This window comes from Marmota flaviventris, chromosome 4, assembly GCF_047511675.1.
Source record: "Marmota flaviventris isolate mMarFla1 chromosome 4, mMarFla1.hap1, whole genome shotgun sequence".
In the NCBI taxonomy this organism is placed as follows: Eukaryota; Metazoa; Chordata; class Mammalia; order Rodentia; family Sciuridae; genus Marmota; species Marmota flaviventris.
The window spans coordinates 41843905-41868016 of record NC_092501.1 but is presented as its reverse complement, the minus strand read 5'-3'; the positions used below and the strand labels follow the sequence as shown (position 1 = coordinate 41868016).

The window sequence follows — 24112 nt, the reverse complement described above, 5'->3', positions numbered from 1 at the left end:
CAGAAAGAGGAAAAGAATAGGAGGTGACCTAAATGGGAGAGGGGCCTAAGACAAGAAAGACTCCACTTGGCAACTCAGACAGAGAGTTTTATAGAGAAAAAAAAAAAAAAAAAAAAAAAAAACATCTAATGGAAATTTATTTTTTTGCTATTTGTCTCTTCCTTCTCATATGTGCTCTGGATGACATCTTTAGTGACTGTGAGAATCTGTGGAGTCCTGGGTAGCACCCTGCAAAAGGGAGCATACACAAAGGCCTCAGATTATGGGGCATTTGAACAACTGTGGCTTGTATATTGAAGTGAAGTGAAGCAGCCATTATGTAAGAGAGAACCACAGAGAGCAAGGGCTTAGGAAGATTTTGGTTCTTATCATAAAAACCAGGAAAAGCCACTACATGGTTTTCTACATGGAAATGACCAATCATTTGTTTTCTACACATATTATGCAAATTGATTTTAATGTGGATAATTCATTTTAGGGTGCAAAACGTGTGTAGATAGGCCTGGAAGAGGTACTAGTCCAGGTGGGATAAGATGGAAAATAGTAAAAAAAAAAGTATTTAGAAGCTAGAGTCAATAATATTTGATTATTGTACATGGAAAATCAAGGAAAGATGGCTATTAGGCTTCTGGCATACATAGTGGGGCCAAACAGGTTTGTGGAGGAAGAACAAGAGTTGTTCCCAACAAGTTAATTTTGAGGTATAGTTGGGATGGTCACCAGTAGGGGAGGGTAGACAGTCTGGAATTCTGAGAAAATTATGGGCTTGTAGTGTGAATCTGAGAGTTATTGGCATGTAGATGATAACAATCATCCAGAACAGCTGATTCTCTTCACCTCTAGGGTTTCTAATGTGGTAGTTCTGGGATGAGGTTTATGCTGGCTCACATATGATCCTGACATTACTGGTTTGAGGACCTCACTGCAAATAGCAATGACTAAGAGAATAAGTAAAAGAACAGAAACAAAAAAGTGAACTTTGTGAAGCACCATAGTAAAGCAAATCCAACTGTGTTGGTTTAACTCCACAAGTTAACAGCTAAGAGTCATGAGGCCTTGGGCCAAGGACATAAACTCCCTAAGATTCACTTTCCCCATTTGTAAAATAAGGAGAGTAAATAATAGCACAAAATCATAGTGTTCTTTGAAGGCCTAAGTGGTAGATAATGAAAAAAAAATGCTTATCAAGATGCAGAGTATATATTAGGAATTATTTGAAAACCAATACTTTAGTCATCTGGCATTTGAATATAAATTAGGTGAGACTAAGGTGGCAAAAGTCAAGGATCAAGAGAAAAATCCAGAATATGTCATAATATATATAGCTAATAAAAGAAGTTTTTTTCAGGAAGTCAGAAATTCTTAAAGAGAATTCTTTAGAGAATTCCAACAAGATGAGAAAATAAGAAATTCAACCCCCATTGGATTTAGAATTAGGTGGTAACACAGAATGGGCCCTTTCAGAAAAGTGATGTGGAAAGCAATCACATGATGTTTATGAAGAATACAGCACAAAATTTAGCACAAGCTGAGGGCTCCAGTAACTGTAGCTGCTGCTACTACCATTGTGAGAGAAAGCAGTTTGTAAATGAATGCTAGAAATATATTCCTCTTCAGTATGCATTCTACAGTTCCAAAATAAACTCATTCCTGTTGAACAAACTACACCCTGCACAGGTTTATTTAAGATGAAACCATTTTTAAAAGCAGTATATCCAGCTGAAAGATGGCAGGAATATCATACAAACTTAACAAGGCCCCCCTCTACATTTGTAGCAAGAATTGATGGCTCTGGGGGTATATCAAGAGCTGTCAGCCTCACAGCAGTCTCACGACTCAATTGAACTCTCAAATTTCTTTCTCAATGGTCCCATTTCTCTCTTGCCAGGGAGTGAACAATTGTCTAATCTCTGGCACTGGAGAGAAAGCAGTCTTTGGCCCCTGCCAGCTGAGAAATGTTGGTTTTTTTTTTTTTTTTTTCTCTCTCTCTCTCTTTAAAATGCCACTAGGTTTTTATTCCAGTTTTCCTTGACCATTAAATATTTTGTAAGTCAGACTAATGCTCCAGGGGTGCCTGAAGAATAGTAATTTCAATAAGAAATTCTAATATATTGCATCCCATTTCATTTACACTGTTGCCTCAGAAGAGGGTGCTGGAGTCTGTGAACATATTTAAATGTCTTCAGACCTGCAAAGGTATTTCACAAATCCTAAAAGCTTTTAAATGACATGACCAGATTCTGAACTTTTCTTAGAAAATTGTCACATCATTAACTCAGTGGGAAAAAAAGAAAACGCTGAGGAATCTGACATTTGTGAGCCAGGAGTGTAAAAAATTTATTTAGGGTCTTCTCTGTGCCTTAGCATTTTTCTTCCTTAGGTGATCTTCCTCTTCTTTGCCAATTGAATCACATATATTCAAGATCAAGCTTCAATGACAATCCTTTGGGATGCCTTCCTAGATAACTATAGCCCAAATTAAGTTCTCCTTTTCTTTGGCTACCTACTGCAATTATTATCTATAATAGCCAATTTAGCACTCTTGTTCCTCCAACAAAATATGGATTCCCACAGTGTTCAGCTTTGTGTTGAAGACTTAGAGAGCCTGCAGAAGTAATATTCAGGTTCTACTCAGTACATAAGGGGAAAACCAGTCATCGTTGTATTCATTAGTAAATTAACTCCCATTGCAAAATCTGCAGGGATTTCTGTCTTTCAGCCTTACATTTCTTTTCCATTTTGCCTTTAATGAATTAACCACCACCATGTCCCACTGTGCGTTTAATTACTGTACTGATTGCTTACTATGTATGCTACATGGTGTGGAAAGAATACAGAAGTTAAAAACAAAGTACTCTCCCTGACCTCCCTGGAAAGAGAGACCAAAACCCATTAAAAAAAATAAAGAAGAATACACAGTAAACTACACATAATAAGTGCCAGATGAGTGGTCCAGATAATTGCATAGCTCAAGTGGCCCCAAGTGATTGGGCACTATACCTCAACCAGTGGACTTACTTCTTTCTTAGAGATAAGCCCTTGACTGCTGATCATGGGGCCTGGAAGGCTCTTCCTTAGCACCATCTCTGCTCATCTTAAACTTCACAATCCTCTATCCTTCATGCCCCTCTCTTTAAAAAACACTTCCTAATTTTTTGTTTGTTTTCCCTCATCCTCCATGTTGTGGAGCTTATCCTTCTATCTATATAAAATCTACATAAATTGCTTTTGAAACACTTCTCACATCCTAACTTCTAAACATTTATTCATGTTCTTTCAGTTTTTTTTAAATAGAGATTTCTTTTATGATGATAACAAAAAATATTGCATACTTTGCACCATAAACATTTAGAAAAAAGACTCTGAATAAACAGATTATTCTTCTATAAACATCTATTGTGTGCACCTTCCTGTCAGGGCATGTATAAGACCATGGGAGATGTGGAGGCCTGCTGTCCTCCACAAACACTCATGATCCAATCAGATGGGATATCCATATAGAGGTGCAGGTGGAAAGAATGATGTCTAATGAAGCACTCTCTAGAGTAAGGAGGAGCCTTGAAAGACAAATGGGGATACATGGCAATACTGACTCACCTAGACCTTCATTCATACAGTTTTTGAAGGCCATTAATAGCTATAATAAATTTACCAAATCATATGTATAGAATAGATATTTGATGGGGCTGGAGTTGTGGCTCAGTTGTAGAGAATCTGCCTAGCATGTATGGCACATTGGGTTTGATTTTCAGCACCACATCTGAATGAAAGAATAAAGGTCCATCAACATCTATAAAAATATTTTAAAAACATAATAAAATAGGTGTTTGATTAGTACATGACAAAATGGTACCATGTACTCTATACCCAGATTAATTTATTAGATTATCTTATAGGGTACAGTTTTTAAAAATAAAAACAGGTTTCACAATGTTAGATACATTCATAGGTGAGAGCTCTGTATCTGATTACTAAGATACCCCAAGGTTGTTCACAGCTACAACTTGGAGTTAGATCTTATTTGTTATTTCATTCCTACAAATTTCCTATGTTTACCCTTCTAAACAGAATACTCAGCTGAATGTATTAGAGCCTGCTGTATTACCTTAGGGGAGGAGAGAAGAATTGCACCTTATATTTAATATTTGTCTTATTTCTTTATTTCAATTTGTGCTATTTAATTTTTGTAATATCTTTTATATGTTAAAGAATAAAGTGTGTGTGTGTGTGTGTGTGTGTGTGTGTGTAAATATCTGAGGGTATCAATTATATAAGTATTGGAAGGCATCACACAACATCCTCACTGTCTCTTTGTTAGACTATGTGTGGTGATAATAGATGGTCTGGCCAAAAGTGATTTGGATATAATATGCTTAATATTTACTTAATAAAAGTCTTAACAGAATAGTGACTTCATTTTCTGTTTCCATCCACAGCTTTGGCATGACTTTCAAGAGCAAATTATCATGCCATGATGAGTGTACCTTACCCTACCCAAAGTCTCTGTGATTTTTGGCACTCTATGTTGAAATGCTTAGGCAAACTCTTTAAGATTTCAAATTTATTGATATTTGCATTTTATTGATTATAAGAAGCACAAACACAGCATATTTCACTTTTATAACATTAAGCTATTCAAAGGGGTAATAATGATGTTTTCTTTGAAACCACTTAAGGCGTTATAAGAGATAAGTATGTGTGTTTTAAATTAATTTCATAATCATCTGAGCTATGGAAATAGAAAATCTGAGCACATGCTAAGCTGCATATCTCTGTGCTCTCCCACCCAGGACTGGCAGAGACATTTGTGTGGGTCTCTGATCCTCTGTAACATTCCAATAACTGGCAACTTGATAGGCGGTAACCACAGTAGACATCCCTTGTCAGATGGAAATAATTGATTGTAATTGCTTTGCCATTGTATTGCCTTTGGAGTCTGTAGCTTTTTAAAACCACTGATTTTAAAATAAGGATCTCACTTTTTATGCTGTAGGTTATGTTAATGAAAAGCTGTTCTTAAAGGAATGATCAGTGAATATCAATAAATAGATAATAAGAAATTAAAGGAAAAGTTAACTAACTGATCATGAGTTAATGTACTTCAGCAGTCAGAGTAGCAGTGAACTGTGTGGCATTTCATATTGAATATTTTGGTTGGATCTCTTGAATATTAAATATTTCCCAGAGAAAGAGAGATTGATTCTGTGTGGCGGTTTATCACACACTGCCTTGAATAACAGATCTTCACTGTACAGACAATCTCTTAGAAAATGGAAAATGTGTCCGTTTGCAGAGCCTTTGTTTTGTTTCAAAGTATTAACAATCAGATATTTTACACTGAAAAAAAAAAAAGTTTCCATTGTAACACCAAGAAGGAGGATACCAAAAAGTCACTTTGTTTTTTCAATGCTCACAATAAGTGAGGAATATGAGAGTTATATAAATAATCTTAAGGTATTGTTTTTGAAATATTCATTAACATTATACATGTACCAAAACAATAGCATAATTGTAAAGTTGTATCTAATGTTTTGCTTTAAGAGATACAATAACTATTAATAGAGTTGTAATGAGATCTTAAATGACCCCATCTTTCATTCATACCATTTAAATGGTTGGTGATGTTAGGAGGTCAGATTTATTGACAATATTTTTACTGAGCACCAATTCTGATTAGATTTCAACTCCTCTCCTAAAGGAGTTCATAGACTAAAAGGATGGATATGGATAAACTTAGGAACAAACTATTATGGCATTAAATGAATAATGGGAAGCAGGGTTGGGGGAGGCACAGGACAGGAGTAGATCATTCAAGTTCTGAAGGATTTCAGGGTCTCTCCCAGAAAAAAAAAAAAAAAAATAAGTGGATGAGAAAGAAGTTTGATTCAACAAGAGCAGGGTGACAGAACCTGGCATATGAGGGGAATACAATAATAGTTGAAAATTAAGTTGTATGTTTGGTATGTTTGGAGTGCAAGAAGTGACCAGCGAGATGTCTATCATCCCATTGGCTCGGGGAGGGGGGTGGTGCTGAGGCAGGAGGATTGCAAGTTCAAAACCGACCTCACCAATTTAGCGAGGTCCTAAGCAATTCAGCGAGACCCTGTTTCTAAATAAAATATAAAAAAGTTGCGGGGAAGCTGGGGATGTTGCTCAGTGGTTAAGGCCCCTGGGTTTAATCCCCAGTACTCCTCTAATGCTATAAAAAAGAGAGCAGATAGGCAAAATTACATTAAAATAAATTAAATTAAAATTAAAAGAAAGCCCATCTTTCTTTGTTTTATTAAGTTATCCTCATGACAGTAATCACTGAGGAATATTTATTTCCTTAAAAATATATTTATTTATGTATTTATTGATTGTGGTGCTGGGGATTGAACACAGGGCTTCACACATGCCAAGTATCCATTCTGCCACTGTATATATCTCAGCCCCACTGAGGACTTTTAGATGTGGGAGAGACTTGAGCAGGTTTCCTTTTAAGATGATTGGTTTCCCATCAGTTTGCATGATAAGCAGGGAAGAAGCTCCTTGTGACCTGTAGTTAGTGAGCTGATTTCCTATGCCATGCTGGTGAACATTATTAGCAATCTAGATCTATAAAAAGGAAATTAAAAAAAGCTTATGTTGAATAATTTATTCATCTTTGACTTTTTAAATACATATATTTTCTCTTGACTGTTAAAGTGGAATTGGTGTTAATACTTCAGATGCTGAAAATTCTATAGCTAGAAAAATGTCTACATATGGTGATAGAATTTGTATTCTATGGATAGTGCATATTTATGGTTAGTTTCATATTTGGAAAGCAGATATAGATGTATAACTTAATTTAAAAATGTAACTGATTATGATTTCAAAAATACATGTTTAAGAGAATGCTAAAAAATGACAATAATTTGGTCCTGTTAAATATTTACCAGAAACATTTTTCACATGTGATTATCTGTTTCAGAAATTGGAACATTTGCATTTTAATTACATAATAAAAGGAGAAAGTGAAAGAATAATTGGCTTAGCTATTAGCCAATTGTAGCTGTAGCTAAAAGAACTCAAAAACTGACATGAGTTTTCTACAGAACAATCACGAAATACATTGATCAGATGTTTAATGATATTTGGCAACAATAAAGCAAAAAAGATGTTGTTTCAATACTTCATACAACACATTTGCTGAAAGTAGATTTGGGTGTTTGGCTCAGGATCAATCAACTTTTACTGTTAATGTGTCCTCAAATGAGACTTCTCTAGAGTAACTCCAATTATTAAAACCCATTGAAGAAATACAGTGGTCCCTTGTCAACCTCAGGGTATTGGCTCAGGAGACTCAATGGATTGGTGTCCAGATGGATGTGCATGCCTCTTGTGTAACATGGAGTAGAGTTTGCATAACATATGCATGCCCCTTTATATACTTTAAATCATCTCTGGATTTTTTTATGATACCAAATACAATGTAAATGGTATATAAATAGATGGTACACTGTATTGTTTAGGTGATGCAACAAGATAAAAAGAAGTGTAGATATGTTCAGTACAGATACAGCTCTTATCTTTCTGAATTTTTTCCATCTGTAGTTGGTTGAATCCCAGGATGTGGAACTTGCAGATATAGAGGGATGATGAGGACAACTGAACACAGTGGGTTAACTAGCTGTGTTGCTCAGTACTGTTTAGTGTCAATCCTGTTTGTCTCAAGTCCCTGCCATTGTACCCCATACACAGGCCTCGATGCACACATCTGGGCCAGTGACAGGAGCAGTTGGTGTTGGAATGCATGCTGACAGTATTCCCTCTGTGCTCTCCTTGACAGATACAACGACATATTCCACTGAGAGATCTGAGCACTTCAAACCCTGCCGAGACAAGGACCTTGCATACTGTCTTAATGATGGCGAGTGCTTTGTGATCGAAACCCTGACAGGATCTCATAAACATTGTCGGTAAGCCACTGTGGCCGCTGGTTTCAAGGGCTGGCTCTTAGAAAGGATGGACAGAGGTGGAGGATGATGGTGATCTTGGGAATATACAATATCCAGGATGTATAGAGCCCTGCCATTTGAATGGAAATATTGAGAGTCTTAATATGGAAAGGCAAAGGAGATATCTCCTTAACATTCAAGGAAGAAACAAGGGAGAGTAGATGAGGTTTAAGCTTTAGCTAACCAAATCAAGGAACACTTAGTTTTATATCTGCCAATTTAAAGGGAATAATTTCTTTAGAAGCCTATATTTCTGGCATGGGACTTAAGTTTGTCTCCTTGTACTCAAAAATAATCCTTTCTTGCAAATTTAAGGACCATGGCAAGAAAATCAAACACTTCCTCTTAGGTCTAGAGTCTTGGTGTTTCATGTGAAACAAACCCCAGAGAATGTAACTGTGTCCAGAGAGAACTGCATTTTATTTTGATTCTGCTGTCCTTGATTAATTCCAGTTCTTTTTTTTTAACACCTCTGATGATGAAACAATCTCCAGCAAGATGTTGTAAATGAAATCACAGTCCTGTTATGGTCTAGTAGACAACTACTTAAGGAAAATTCCCAGCAGAGATCAGAAAGGTGTTTAATTGGTTTTTAGAGACATAAGGTTATATAATAGCTAAAAATAAAAACAAGTGGAGATAAACAGTTCTCTTGTAGAGACACTGCAGCTTTAAGGCTCAATAGAAGAATCAAATTAACATGCAAAAAAAAAAATTCCCATGGAGCTTTTATTTCTGACACTACCCTGGTAATTTGTTTTTCCTTGCAATTGTGGATGCTTCAGTGATCACATATATCCACACCCCTTTTCTTCTCCTTATTTACTCTTCTCATATGACACAGTTATTAAATTAATTATTCTGAATAGTGAAGCATGGAAAATTATGACTTTTCCCCCCTCTTTGTTGCTATTATAAAACTATATTCCCATGTTGTTTTATTAAGATAGTGCAGAGAAATGCATCTTACAGTTATAGATTAAGAATGTGACAGCAAAACCTGTGTAAGTCCAAGAGCCAGGCGCAGTCCACAGGGAGGACATGTGGCCACAGGGGGCAGCCACACAGGTCTGGAAGAACTGATAAATGATAGTTGCATATCTCAGTAGAAGTTATCATATGTCTCCGGGCACAGTGGTATATGCCTGTAATCTCAGTGACTGAAAAGGCTGAGGCAGGGGAATTATAAGTTCAAGACCAGCCTCAGCAAATTAGCAAGGCTCTAAGCTATTTATCAAGGCCCTATTTCAAAATTCTAAATAAATAAATAAGTAAAACAAGGCTGGGAATGTGGTTCATTGGTTAAGCTCTGCCTGTGGTTCAATCCCTGGTATTAAAAAAAAGAAAGAAAGAAAAAAAAGCTTACCATATGTTCTTTATTGGGTCAAATGGTACTGAGGTCTTTATTTCCTTGTTTTTGACATGTGATTTTCTCTTGACTTTAGCAATGCCATTACGTTTATTCCATTTGCAAATCCTTCACCCCATTCCTATCCATTGTGAACTTGAGTTTGGGATGAAGCTGCATGGGAACTAGTCCTCCCCACATGCCTCTTCTCTTGCCACATGTATTATATCCAACAGGGTACTGGTAGGGAGCACACAAGTGATCTAAGCATCTCAAAGAGAAATGAATGTGGTGCCTTTTCAAAGCCTGATGTCGGTCCAAGGTCTTTCAGATACTCAGCTACCTGTTAATCTTACCTTAGTCAATCAAGTGTGATCAACACATGGAAGAGGGTGTATCCTGTGGATAGGGCTGGTGACCCAGAGGTTCATGTGCTGGAAGTTTGGTTCCTGGTCTGTTGATGTTGAGGTGTTGGAACCTTTACGAGGTGAAGCCCTGTGGAAGGTAAGTAGGTCATGGAGGCTCCACCTGCTTGAATGCATTAATGTTGACTTGGAGTGGGTTTGGTTACCTCAAGATCAGGCTGTTATAAAAAGAACAGCCTTGCCATCTCCACTGTCTCTTGCTTCCTTGTTCACATATGCACCCTTCCACATGCAGCTGGTTCCTTCCTGCCTCTCTGCCATAGGGTCATGCAGTCTGGGACCCTCATTGGGATGCTGTCACTGGGATGTTTGGACCTTCTAGTCACCAGAAGTATGACTCAAATTAACCTCTATTTTATGAGTTACCCATACACTCGGATATTTTTTAAAATATTTATTTTTTAGGTGTAGATGGACACAACACAATGCCTTTAATTTTATGTAATGCTGAGGATCAAACCCTGGTCCCACCCATGCTAGGCGAGCGCTCTACCACTGAGCCACAATCCCAGCCCCAAAACTTGGATATTTTGTTAAAGCAATGCAAAATGGACTAAGGCAGTGGGTAGTAGTCACTTAAAGTTGGACTTCTAATCTTTTGAAGGAAGGGTGATCCATTAGAAGTGTCAGCTAATGTAGAAATTTTCTTTAGTGATGTTTTACTACAGGGGAGAATCAAATCAGGTCCCACCATAATGTGCAGGCCTATAATATTCATCTTTTTCAAAGATGAGTATGCAGACAGGAACAAAATAATTCCTTTTTTCCCAACATATGGCTTTTCTAATTCTTAAGTTGATGGCTGTATTAATAGGGCTGCTATAACCAACTATGACATACTATGTAGCTGAACAGCAGAAATTTCTTTTCTCACAGTTCTGGAGACTAGAAGTCTATGATGATGGAGTCAGCAGGGTTGGTTTCTCCTGAACTTTTCTTCTCTGCTTATAGATGGCCATCATCTACCTGTGTCTTCTCCTTGTTTGTCCTCTGTAGATTTGTGTGTTCAAATTTGCTTCTCTTGTATAGGCACCAGTTAGATTGGCTTAGAGCCCAAACTAATGAATTTATATTGACATAATTACTTCAGTATAGATCTTTTCTCTAAATATGATCACATTTTCCAGTATTGATTATTAGTACTTTAACATATAGATTTTTTGAGACATAATTCATACCATGATAATATATCTTCAGCCCAGAAAAGGAATCTCTTGCTTTTGTGTGAATGCATGTGCATGTGTAATTTTTGTAACACATACATACAAGCAGATATATATCTGTGGTTTAGCTGAAGTGATGTACATGTGTAATAATTTTCATCTTCTGTCTTCATATTTGTTGCATATTTCAGTTTAGACAACTTGTTATTTAACATACAGTGACAACACAGCTAATCATGACAAAAGACAAGCTTAAGACAGGGTTGGAACTCAAGTAGGTTAATAGATGCCTATAAATCTCCTACTAGTGTTGTATGAATAAATCACACATCACACTTACCCACTATTCATCTCTCAGGCTTTGCTGTGAATAAAAGACACGCATTTGTTCCTACATCAGCCACTTCTAAAAATCCCTGCATAGTTATTAATGTGGCATTTTGTATAGCACTCTATTTAAGTAGTATGTTTCATTCATTCTTCTCCCCTTTGAGAAATGTTTATTTAGGACCTCCTATCACCAAGAGAATGTTGAATAAATACATACAGAAATGAGTTTAAGAATTAAGTAGCAATGCAGTTTGTAACGTGTTTCCAGGAGTGAAATACTTCATCATTAGGAAATAACAAAAAGAAAGCAAAGTGCTTTAAAATGACTGGCATGCTTACGGTGGCATCTTTATGACATATTAGTTACTAGATTATGTTTCAAGCAAAATAAGAAACCATTTAGTATATCAGAGCGGCAATACAGTGGCTTGCACATGTATCTAATGTATAGTTTATTTTTCACATGTCACAAAGATTATAAATGAAAATCTGAGAAATTAACACGATGTCTTCTCAATTTAAAAAAAATGCATTCCTATGATAAATTGTAAAGCAAATAAAAAAAATTGTATTGAATTGTTTCCACACTCAGAAAAGTGACCTTGCTCTGACACATTCCTTTCTCATTGCCCAGGAGGAATAGTGGCAAAGTTTCCAAACTATCTATAATAGAAATCCTGAAAGTACATGTTGAAAAAAAAGACATTGTTAATTTCAGAAAAAAAAAAAAAACAGTGAGAAGGGGGTAAGATTTTTCCTTTTGTTATTGTCTCATTCTGTATGCACTTTCAATTTTTTCAAAAAAGCACTTATATCATTAATAAATAAAACTATAAAGCAAATGAATAAAAATTTTAAGTGAATTCTAAGGTCATAGCCAGGCACAGTGGCACATGCCTGTAATTCCAGTGGCTCTGGAGGCTGAGGCAGGAGGATCACTGCTCAAAGACAGCCTCAGCAACTCAGGGAGGCCCTAAGCAACTTAGTGAGATCCTGTCTCTAAATAAAATACAACAACAAAAAAAGGGGGGCTGGGGATGTGGTTCAGTGATAAAGCACCCTTGGGTTCAATCTCAAGTACAAAAATAAATAAATAAATAGAACAATAAGTAAAGAAACAGGGAAAATTGGAAATTTGTTCTTCTGAATCAAAATATATTATGAAGTCATGTATGTCCACATGGCAATTAATAAAAACAGATCCTGGAACTCAGTGAGTCTTAATATAGAACAAGGATGGATTCCTGAGCCAGAGGTAAAACGAGGAAATGAGGGACTGACTGTTCAATCAGGCTGCCTATCAGATAATCCAAACCCCAAGTATACTTTGACCTGTCTCTACACATGAGTTGTTCTCAAAGGAGTCAGAAGGTATTGCAGTAAATAAATAAAGCCTAAGGAAAATAAAAGATAAAGTGACATATTTATTTATGTCAGCATTGAAAGCAATTTGTGAGTAAAAAAAGAAGTAATGGAAGGAAAAATTAAGCAACATTGACAGGACATTGTTTTTTGATCTGAACATTTCATACAACATTACCTTTTGTTCTATTTATATTATGTCAGAAACAAAATTATAAGCTAACCTATGAGAATAATGAAGAACCAATGTGGCAAAGAATTAATATCCAGAAATCACAGCGAATACTGAGGGTAACACTAAAATAAAATCTGAATAGGGAAGTGGCAGAAGGGAAGAATATATTCTTTCCCTAAAAGGGAATACAGGTGACCTATAATATGAAAGATGCATAACATCACAAAGGAATGCAAATGAGGCTTTGGGGGTTTGGGTTTGGGGTTCAGGATTTTTTGCATAGGATACATTTATTGATTTTAAGTGAATTCCCGTTTTGCTGAGGGTGCAGTGAAACCTCTCATTCTACTTGCAGGAGTATGCTTTGTTAAGCACTTTCTGAAGGCACTGTTTCCCTATGTGTGAAAGTCTTTATATTGTTTCTAAGAAGCTAGCCTACAGAAATGTATGTGAATTTATTTGTAGGGATGTTCACTGTAGGTATATTTGTAATAGAACACACAAATTCTGAATTTAAGTGTCCATATAAATTAGAATATATCTACATATTGAGTTCTCAAAAATTTTAAGGACAATAAATGTTCATTATGTCATATTACATTGAAAAGCAGGATCCAAACCTATAAAGTTGAATGCACAACAGAGCCCTAATTCTGAAAGAGAACTAAATAAAAAGGTTAATAGTGTTTGTAACCACTTTCTTCTTTGAAAGTTATTAATTTTCTAAGACCTTTACAAATACAGTTCATTTATGTAATACCTGGCTAAAACACTTGACTCTTGCTTCGAGTCTTCTTGTTAAGAAAGATAGTGTTCTTGTCTCTATTAAATCAAGGTTGTTATAATTCATTATTATTAGACTGATGAAAGAACCTTCAATTAAGTGCTTTCATATTAAACTATTCCATATTAAATTAATTATCATATTAAGCTATTTGAATGCATCTACTCATTCTTATTAATAGATTAATAAGAATGGTGCTCTGTATAATACTTTCTATATTGAAGTCATGTTTTGAAAAATAAAAAAATATATATTTATTAACAAATTAAGATGGGTGGAGAAGGAAACCAGATCACTAGAAACATCTTGAATCAAAACATCTGAACAAAACCTAGATATACTATGATCAATTTATTGTCAAGCCATTGCTAGAAATTTTATAAACTTGAGAAATAGTGCTATCTATATTTCACTGTAATGAAAGAGTGTCTACATTGTAACTTAAAAGATAGTTAGGCATTTGGATGGGCCAAATGTGGTATAAGGCCAGATTCTAGTTAAAAAGATGTGTCTCTTCTGATTTGAAGCTCATTAAATGTTTCACCAACCTTTCTGCAAAAATGGATTTTTCAAAACTTTGGAAATGATACCATTTGAGCTGAATTTGACCTGTAGTGATCATTTTGGAAATCTATCAAGCAATTTACTTGAAGAGGCTTGAATCACTTGAAATATGGAACTGCTTGAAAGAAGAAGGAGTCCAGTAGCATCCATTGCCCAAGGGGATAGTTTGGGAAAAAAAGGAATGATGGACTTACATAGCAATGTGAGAAGTTGTAGAGGGCAGGCAGCAAGCAAGATGGGGAGGGGAAGCCGGCAAGGAGTTGCTGCTCCATGCTATGTCTATTTCTCTCTGAGTACGTTTTGAAATAAAAGCTTCAATCTTCAAGAGAATTGATTGAGAGCAGTGTAATAATATCTCTATGGTATAGTATATGAAATTGCAGGACCATCCCAGTTAGTGCTTTGCTTTTTCACTTTGGAAATCCATTAGCTCTTCTACCCAGCAAGGATCTTCTTTATCAAATGATTCCCCAGTAATAAGTACTCTGAGAGCAGCAGCTCAGGATTCCATGTGGGCTGAGGCAGGTTGGGAGGAAAATGGAGTTTTGGAGCACATCCCTGAACACCATCAACAGGAGGGAGTGGAGGCTGGGATGCCTAGAAATCCAGGTTTAGTGGTAAAGACTTACAGAATGGGGTTAATCATGAGGTGCAGAGCCTTAGAAGAATTTTCAGTTTCATCAAAGGCTCAGAAGCATGTCTACCATGGCTTAAATATAATTTGAGTAATTTGGAGTATCCCTGTTTATAACAGGTGGACTAATGATTGCTCTTGGCAAGAAGAAATGAACCAAGTGTAAGGATTCTTCTGTGTGAATGTAGTATGTCACGATAGTCTCAGAAACCGAACAAACAAAACCACACAATGCATGTCATTTTGTAATTCCATGACTACCTATGGGTGATTTGCCTTTTACTTTAACTCCTTTGTATAGATCTCCAACTGGTATGTTTAAAGGTTATCTAAATACCATGGAAAATACCAGAAAAAAAAAAAAACACATCTAAGAGAGTAAGAACACAAACCATTTAGCTATTGGGGCTGAGACTGGATCTTCTTTTAATGTTTTCTGAGTTATATGGCAACTCTAGCTGAAGAAATGGTATTTTGAAGTGATCATTAGTACTTGAGTTTGTTGTTGTTGTGAAAGAATTGACATAAATTTGTTATTTTTAGAAGATAGAGTCTCTGTGTGAGTTGGAGTGGGAGGTTGGGGACCAGGAGCAAATGTAGGCATTCAATACCAAGAGAACTGAGTTTAAAGTTCTGCTCAACTTTCCACTGGCTGTGTGATATTTCTTCAAGTCATTTAATTAAAATCATCAGTTCTTTATTTAAAAAATAAAATTAAAATACATGTTAATATCTACCCCAAAAGGTATATGAAGGAATGAAATGCAATTACATATAGAAAAACATAGATACATATTACATATATGTATAATGATATATAAAGATATTATGTCTCTGTGTATATATATATATATATATATATATATATATATATATATATATATATATTATATTGCATAAATATACATATATATGCATACATATCCATGCATGTATGTATATGTAGGTATCATATCTCATATTATACTACTTTCCTCTTCCTCCCTTAGGCTCACACTGAAACCTTTGAGCAAAAGCATGTTTGCAGAAATCTACTAAATACATTAAAAAGATATCATCTACCTTATTTAATTGGAAAAAAAGGAATGATGGACTTAAATATCAATGTGAGAAAATGCTAGTGGAAGTTGTAGAGGGTTTAGGTTTAAAAGAGAGGAGAGAGCATGACAAAGCTTCTTGTGTATATTCTGAAGGCTTAGAATTCCTACAGAAAAATTACCAATATTCTATTAGTTCTTCCATTCTGTTACTATTTCTTGACTTTCCCCATTTTTTTTCTTACTGAATTTTCTGTAACATTAAGAAAAAAAAATGATTTTTTCTTTCCTACTTAGTCAGTGTAACTTGCCATAATTGTATTATTAACATAAATGGATGTTGATTTTGCAATTCTTTGAAACAATAAAATGGCCTGTTGGCTTATTTTTGGAGAAAAATTGTACTTTATGGCAAAAAAAATATACACATTGAAAAATAATGATTTCACTTGTGGAAAACATATGATTCAATAAAACAAATTATTTTCTTTCTGCTTCATTCTTTTTCAAAACAGTTTTCTCAAAGTTTTGATATTTGTACATTAGTGTTTATAATACAGAGACTCTAAAATCTTTAATGCCATGAATAATCAAATTTACAAGTCCTTGCAGAAAATAATGACAGAGAAGACTTGTCGAATGTAGAATGTGCTAACATTGAATATCTAGAACATAATAAGTGAGTATGTTTGATTTTATTGAGGAAAAGCAGATCGTTGGCCATACATTGCTTTGGTTAATTAGTTTTTAGTAGCTTTTCTTTATAAAGCTTGTTTTGAGGTAAGTATTCAGCCTCATGTAGCACACGTGCATGCAAACACATGCACACAATTTTTTTTTAGCTATTGTGATGATTTTTCAACTCTAAAATGGGGGTGATGATGATTTTTTTCCCAAGAGTATCATTGAAATATTATATATGTGGTTGCCAACAGATAATTAGGAAATGCCACATAAATACAACATATGATAACTAAGTAATGTCCAAAATAACCTAATTGATTTTTTAGTCTGCCCTAACCCCTTATAATGATATTGGTGTTAATGAAAGCACCATGTAAATCATTGATTGGCTTTCATTACAGCCAATAGACACTAGGGTTTAACTATCGGATCTGACTCTGTCAAATTTTCTTTTATGACATTCTGATGATTTCAGGAATATCTGCTATTTAACAGTGAATTTAAAAGAGTTATTAATTTGAAAAACATATATATATATATTTGTTTGTTTCCTTGAAGATACTTCCTATAAAATGCTAGATCTTTTGTTCTTTTGATTTTGCTAATGATTCCCAGTTGACTGGCTGGTTGGATTCAGTATTCCACCACTAACTATCAGACTGACAAATTATATCTATTCTCTGTGTCTCAATTTTTTAACCTGTTAAGTAAGGTAAGTAATATTACTGCTTCATAGAATCATTGTGAGGGCTAAGTATAGTACAAGTGCTTGGTGTAGAATGGGTCTTGTACATTCCAAGTAAGTACGGTGAAATAGATTAAGTTATATGTTTTGTTATTTTATCTGAACTGCCTTGTTTACAGTTCTGTTGATTTCCGTCAGGGCTTCTTGATGGATCCTCAGAGGCTTGTTCAGTGAGTTCAGCTTAGATTCACAGTTGGGAATTCAAGAAAATCAACAGTGGTAAATTATTTTAAAGCACAGTAATACCAAAGCATGCACAAGAACACTTCTCAGAATCGAGGGTCATTGTGATTATTCAAGTAGTAAACTTGGAAGAAAGGCAGAGGAGACACTTTTTATGAAGGGAATTCTCCCTTTTGACCATTCCTATAGAACAGAGTGTTAAGAAAACTCTACTCATTATCCAACCTACTGTTGAGGCCTTTCTGGTGAGGACCCTTCAAACACATTTCTCCAGGCTTCCTGGATCTGCCTTCATAAGCACTTGTACTATACACTTGTACCCACTCCCTGCCTGGGTCCTGCCAATCCTTCTAGGGTTCTAATAGTTCTAAAGCTGAGACAAAAAGATGCAGCAGCTTATGTCCCCAGTAAAATAATACAGGTTTTGTGGATTCTACCAAATATGTTCTAAAAATTAAGGACATATCCATAAATATTGTTTTCTATAAAGATGATCTCTTGATACAGTTGTGAACATTGACTAATGGCACCAAGCTCCTGGAGCAAACATTACAATAAAATCTTTTCAAAATAGGATAATGATGAATCAAATATTCCTTAGAATCTCCCAGAGTGATGAGGAAATTGGTGATGTCCTTCTGGGGTCTTCCTGTTCCTCATGCTCTTGAAAAGACTTGCTCCAGACTGAGTTTCAAAGCATTAGGCAGCAATTCTACCTTCCTGAGCATGTTAATTTTTTCCCCAATTCACTTGGGTCTGAGCATGATTTAAAAAAGTAAAAGATGATGTAAGGACCATATCAGAATTTTTATGCATATACCACAATATATTTGTGTATCTTTGTGTAATGAGCAGACAGGCTGTGATCCCAGGGTTTACAGGCTAAATCTCTCCAAGAACTTATGTCCTCAAAAGCCTCTGGTTCAGAAACCCTAAAATCCAAGCTGCTTAAAAATAAGACATTTAAACTCTGGTTATTTTTAAAAATGTTTCTCTCTCTTTCCCTCTTTATATGCCTTAACATATTACAATCTGATTAACCATGTAGATTGTTGCCTAAACCTCAAAACTTTTTAGATACAATAGACAGTTTTAATCATCTGCAAAATAAGCATAAACCAAGAACATGTTAAGTAGGGCATATGGTTGCCCTAATTATAATTCAGATAAAACATAATTCATAAGAAAGTAAGACCACCATATGCTAGGTGTGTTTTCCTTAATATAAATTTCACAAAAATGTACAACTTCTGTATTGTTAACCTCACTTCTCAAAAATTAAGCGAGAATTCCCTGACTCACTAAATACTGGCAGGGTCTGGATGAAAAGGCAGAGCAAGGGGATGCTAGAACCCGTTGTCTCTCTGTTGTACCCCAGCTCTGTGGCAGTCCATATCAACATCCACTTGGTGTTTTATTTAGTTATGTGTGTATCTACCTATACTTTTTATTATTTTTTTAGTTGTAGATGGACACAATACCTTTATTTTATTTTTATGTGGTGCTGAGGATCAAACCCAGTGCCTTCCATGTGTGAGGTGAGCACTCTATCACTGAGCTACAGCCCCAGTCCTACCTATACTTTTAAAACAGGAAAACCAAGCATTCCTTATCTTATAGGAAAAAAAAAAGTCAAAGGTATGGTTTCCAGAGTTTATTGTGGAGTGCATTTCTACATTTCTATTATACTCTATTTTTCAGGTTGTTTTGTGAATATGAAGAAAATATTCCTAGTAGAAGCAACTTGAAGCAAAATAAGCCTTATGCCCACACATGTGTACATACATATGCATATGTGGTCTAGCAGGGGTCTGACATCATGCAAGCCATTGAAGTTCAATGGCAAACAATTTCCTCCTTGTAAAGAACTTGCACAGAGAAGTTACCACAATCCAGTTTGAGCAGGTACCATGATGGACACACATAGGCAGTCCCTGGGCAGCAAAACCCATACTTGGGACACCAGAGTAATACTTTCTAGATTGTTAAATGGAGAAAAAATATCTTCATCAAGAATATTTATGCACAGAATCCCTTGTGCAGTTTTTAACAAATAAAAACTTGAGGAGGAAATTAAGAGTAAGCCAAAAAAAAATTAAGTCATTGAACATGGTTGGAAATATTTTTCTTGGAGATATATGTGCAGTGTGTGTTTGGTGTAGGGCATAATGTTTAGTCCTAATCTATGCATGCTTAAAAATCAGTGGTAATTTTACACACTCTTTCCATCATTTTGCCAATGCTTATTAAGCATATCCAATGTTCCAGTTCCAATAAAAGGTGCTAGGAACACAGTGATAAATGTTCTCAGAACAACTCTCAAGGGAAGCATTGGGATGAGCATTTTCTAATTGAAGTTAATGTGAAGAATTCTGTGTACACAAAAGAGATTCCAAATATCAGTGTTCATGGGAGAGCTTCAGAAATGAGGTGACATACAAATTTGCATTTGGAGGGATAAGAGCCTGCTTATCATGCAGCTGGCTTTTGCCTTCCAACAAAGTCATGGAGAGTTGAGCTGTTATTGGAGAAGTTTTCCTTCAAACCCTGGGGAGAAATTTTCAAATTTATTTTAGATGCAATTAAAAACAATCAGTTTGTATAAAATTCTTTATGAAATTGGTCACCTCTTTTCTTAATTATTTTATCTCTCATATCCAGATGGTTTTCAAAAACATATCAGAAATAGTTGACAGTTTTAATCCCATTCTCTACAATGCTGAAATTTATGGTGAATTGAAAGTACAAACAAGAGTGTATACTTTCAACTGAAGTAACTGTCACACTGCTGAAGTTATGACATCAAGACTTTTTTTAATCCAAAATAACATACAGCTTTTATCTTATATATGTGAGCTATTTGCAAAAACCACTTTATAGTTGTAATAAATATTAATTTCTTAACATCTTAGGAATAAAAATGACTTTTCAGCTCTAAACTTTTTTATAAGGAATTAAATAGGCCCATTCAAGTATGCATTGATAATTGTTAAATTATAATACTTTAGAGATAATTATTGGTATATCCAAATAAAAATGTCCTACATTTTCCCAACCAAGAGGTATTTTTTTTTTTTTTTTTTTTGCTTTAGCAGACCTATTCTGATATTAACAAAAAGTCAAAGTAAAGCAACTGTAAGGGTTTATTTTAATATGGGTCAGGAATTTTGCTATGTACAGCAACACATATGTACAGCAGAAACCAGAGGAAAAAAAGCTTGCACAGCATTCTTAAAACAGGGTGGCTCTCTAGTGTCTCAAAGACTATTTTCTTATTTCAACAAATACAAAAATACAATTATGGCTAACATCAGGGAAAGGAGCTATTATTTCAACAGGAGACTTCATTAAACAAATCAACCCCAGGCTTTGGATGCAGGAGTACTTGGCCATGGCAGCGTGAAGAGAGATGATGCCCAGAGGCTAGCATGCCCTAAGCCTGGCCTCCATAGAGTCCTCTGACAGCAGGTTGATCCCAATGACCCTGTGCTCCTGAAGGGCAGAAATTCAATTAGGAACTCTGAGCTTTGGCTTTCAGGCTAAGGAGAGCAGGACTTGTGTGTCAGTGGGTAGCTCCAAAGCTGGAGGGAAAACATTCTCCAACAGTTATAAAATAGAGTCTAATAATAAGAAGTGAAAATAGGAAAGTGAAAAAAAAAAAACAAAAAACACCAGTTTGGAAAGAACTGTCAGGAAGGATGAGCTGATAAAGCTTCTAGTTTTAAAAGGTCATAATTTTGCTTCAGTTTGGGATGTTCTTGGGGTTAATTTACAGTCATAATCAATGTCATGTGGAAGCCTTAGTTTTTTTGACAAGGTTTTATTTTCAGAACATTCAAAAGCCCTCTTCTTACTGCCTGGGTTACCATTTGTGAAAGAAATAATGATTGTTTTAATGATATTAAATAGTTTAGCTAACGAAAACATTATCTGGATGTTTGAACTGATTCGTTTGTGAACAAAACTCCAGTTTCTATTACATTATGCCTGTTCACCTACCTGACTCTCGCACTAGGCTTTGAGTTCAACTTTGCTTCTAGAACCTGCCATCTACAGAGTAAGGATAAATTAAATGAGTGAAAAAATAGAATTTGAGAAACCTACCACTCTCATTTTTCAGAGGACAACATTGAGATGTTAATTAGGAGACAACAAAAATGCTAATAGCTGCCTTACATCTCATACCTACTCATTGCAAAGCAGGCATTTAGGTCCTTTCTATGCTCTTTCATGATCACTTATTTCATGCACATATTAAATATGCAAAGGAATGTTGTATCCCCCTTGGACATAGGACAAGAAGGAAGCTCCCCAAGGGAAGGTAGCTGATCAAGCATGCCCATCAGTAGGTAGCAGAACTTAGCCCCAATCTCTTTTCAGACTAACTATAAAGCCTTTAATCCTCCCCCTTGTCAAATTTGCTTTAAGAATTACCAAAGTCCATGGTTAAACAGCTAACCTCAAGATCTTCCTCTGAAGAATCTGATTCAGGTCTGAGATGAGACCCAAGAATCATGCGCTCAGGTGATTCCATTACTGAGACCCATTTTGGATGCAGGGAATGAAACTGATGTTTCTCTTAGTTTAGTGAGCAGATGACTCCTCTGGAGATTTTGTTCAACTGCAGATCCAGGTGGTTCTGAAGTGGGACATGGGATTCTGTATGTTTAACAAGATTCCAGGGGATGCCTATAGTTTTGATATATCATTCCACAGTGGAGCAGTGAGGAACTAAGATCAGCTGGTCAGCAGACAATGGGATACTCACTTCAGAGGTCTCTGCATAGTCTTCCACTATCAAAAGTCCCGCTCCCCATGCAGCTCAGCAAGCTTTCCTACACATTTTTGCCAATATGTTTGTGAAGTCTCTAGAAATTCTTACTTGTCTCTACTAGTTACCTTGCTAGTTCATATAATTCCCAAATAAGAATACCTGGATACCTGCAACATGAGTTTGTCCCATGTCTATCTTATCTATGATAGTTTCATAAATGAGCTATTTCCTTGAGTTTCTGTTACCATAGGGATTTTACATATCTCATTTGCTTTTCACAAGTTTAGTTTGTGGAACAATTCATATTTTCTCCAAACTGCAGAATTTCCAAGTTGGGGGAAAATGTTCTTTGTGACATTCAAAAACATAGATGTCACACTTGTTCAAAGATGCCAGTAATCACAACACATCAGGAATACTGTTCATCCAAGATTGTGTACTTGGCACTTCCTAAAATTATAATTTTCAAGCTAGGAAACCTTTGGTGTTTAAACATGAAAAATCACTAAGCAAATTTTACAATGGAAGACTTTTTCCAATTTTTACAATGAAAGACTTTTCTAAAGGACAATTCTGCTTTATCAAAATCTGTTCTAAATCTAGGTTTTTCTGATTCCTACTAGAGTCATACTTGGTAATACCTTAGTTTCTCTGAACATTAATTTCTTTACTGTGAGTGGATGGGGTTAGAGAGAATTCCTGCTACCACTTAAGATTCTAAACTCTGTTGAGGAAACCCAGTGAGCCCTTGTATTTTCACCCATGTCAGTAAATACTGTGTGTTTATTGCATTTCTATCAAAGAGAAGCAGAGAAATTTCAGAAGAAGCAAATATTTCCTGAAGAAAAATATAGCTGTTCAAAGTTTTAAGGCACAAAAGATGCTAAATTAAGAAGAGTGTGATGCTCTCAGAAAAACCTGTTAGTTCTCTGTTATAGTGCTTCCCAGACTGGCAGTCCCTGTGCTCACATGGCAGCCTTTAAAAATTCAGATTCTGTTTCAATAGGTTAGGGGTAGGGCTGAAATTCTGCCTTTGTAACAAGTCTCCGTGTGCCATGGAATGTTTCTGGTTGTAAACCTCACTTTGGCTAGCAACCCTTTAATTAGATCTGTGTTTTTCAACCTCAGTTGTGTGGTAGAATCACCCAAATCTAACATTTAGATGTTCAGGCTACACTCAGAGTATACTCTCTAAGTGGGCTAAGGCATCTAAGCCACCCATGGAATTCCAATGGGCAGCCAAGGTTGAGAGTCACTGCTCGACATGGCTTCCATATGCCCATTGTTGCTGTTGCTTCCCAGCTCCCTGAAACTATGGGTTCAGCTTTATTTACAAACATATTTATCACAGTGTTAGTAGAATTCAAAGCAGACATTTCCCCCTTACTTCTACCTTAGCCATATATGAAACTGATTATGCCAAGAGATCCAAGAGCCCATCCTATTGTCTGACAGTTTTTTTTTTTAAATTCATGTCTACACACTGAGAATTTTCTAGCATCCATCCTTTTAAAGCAGATCAACTCTCTATTCTGTTCCTGTTCCCACCCCCCCCCACCACCACCATCAGCATCACTTGTGGGCATGTTTCCAGATGGCTACATGGGTCTTCACAATTGGTCAAAATATCCACATTTAGCAAAATGTCTGTTATGGTTTAGATATGAGTTGTCCTGCAAAAACTGTGTGAGACAATGCAAGAATGTTCAGAGGTAAAATGATTAGGTTATGAGAAGTATAACCTAATCAGTGGATTAATCCACCAATATGGATTAATTAGGTTGTAACTGTAGGCACATGAGGTGTGGCCAGAGGATGTAGGATGCTGGGGGCATGACTTTGGGGTTCCTATTTTGTCCTTCTTTCTGCTTCCTGGTTGTCATGTCCTGAGCTACTTCCCTTTGCCACATCGTTTGACTAGG

General features: G+C 35.8%; 1 protein-coding gene across 4 annotated transcripts in view; it reads left to right on the top strand.

The window, feature by feature from the left end:
* The window catches only part of Nrg3 (neuregulin 3), a 1036772-nt gene that overhangs the window by 440666 nt on the left and 571994 nt on the right, over positions 1 to 24112 (top strand). For all 4 annotated transcript variants that reach the window (XM_027939985.3, XM_034637010.2, XM_027939983.3 and 1 more), the window contains exon 2: positions 7814 to 7943. In XM_027939985.3, the coding sequence (XP_027795786.2) occupies positions 7814 to 7943 (130 nt within the window). The remainder of the gene's footprint in view (positions 1 to 7813; positions 7944 to 24112) is intronic.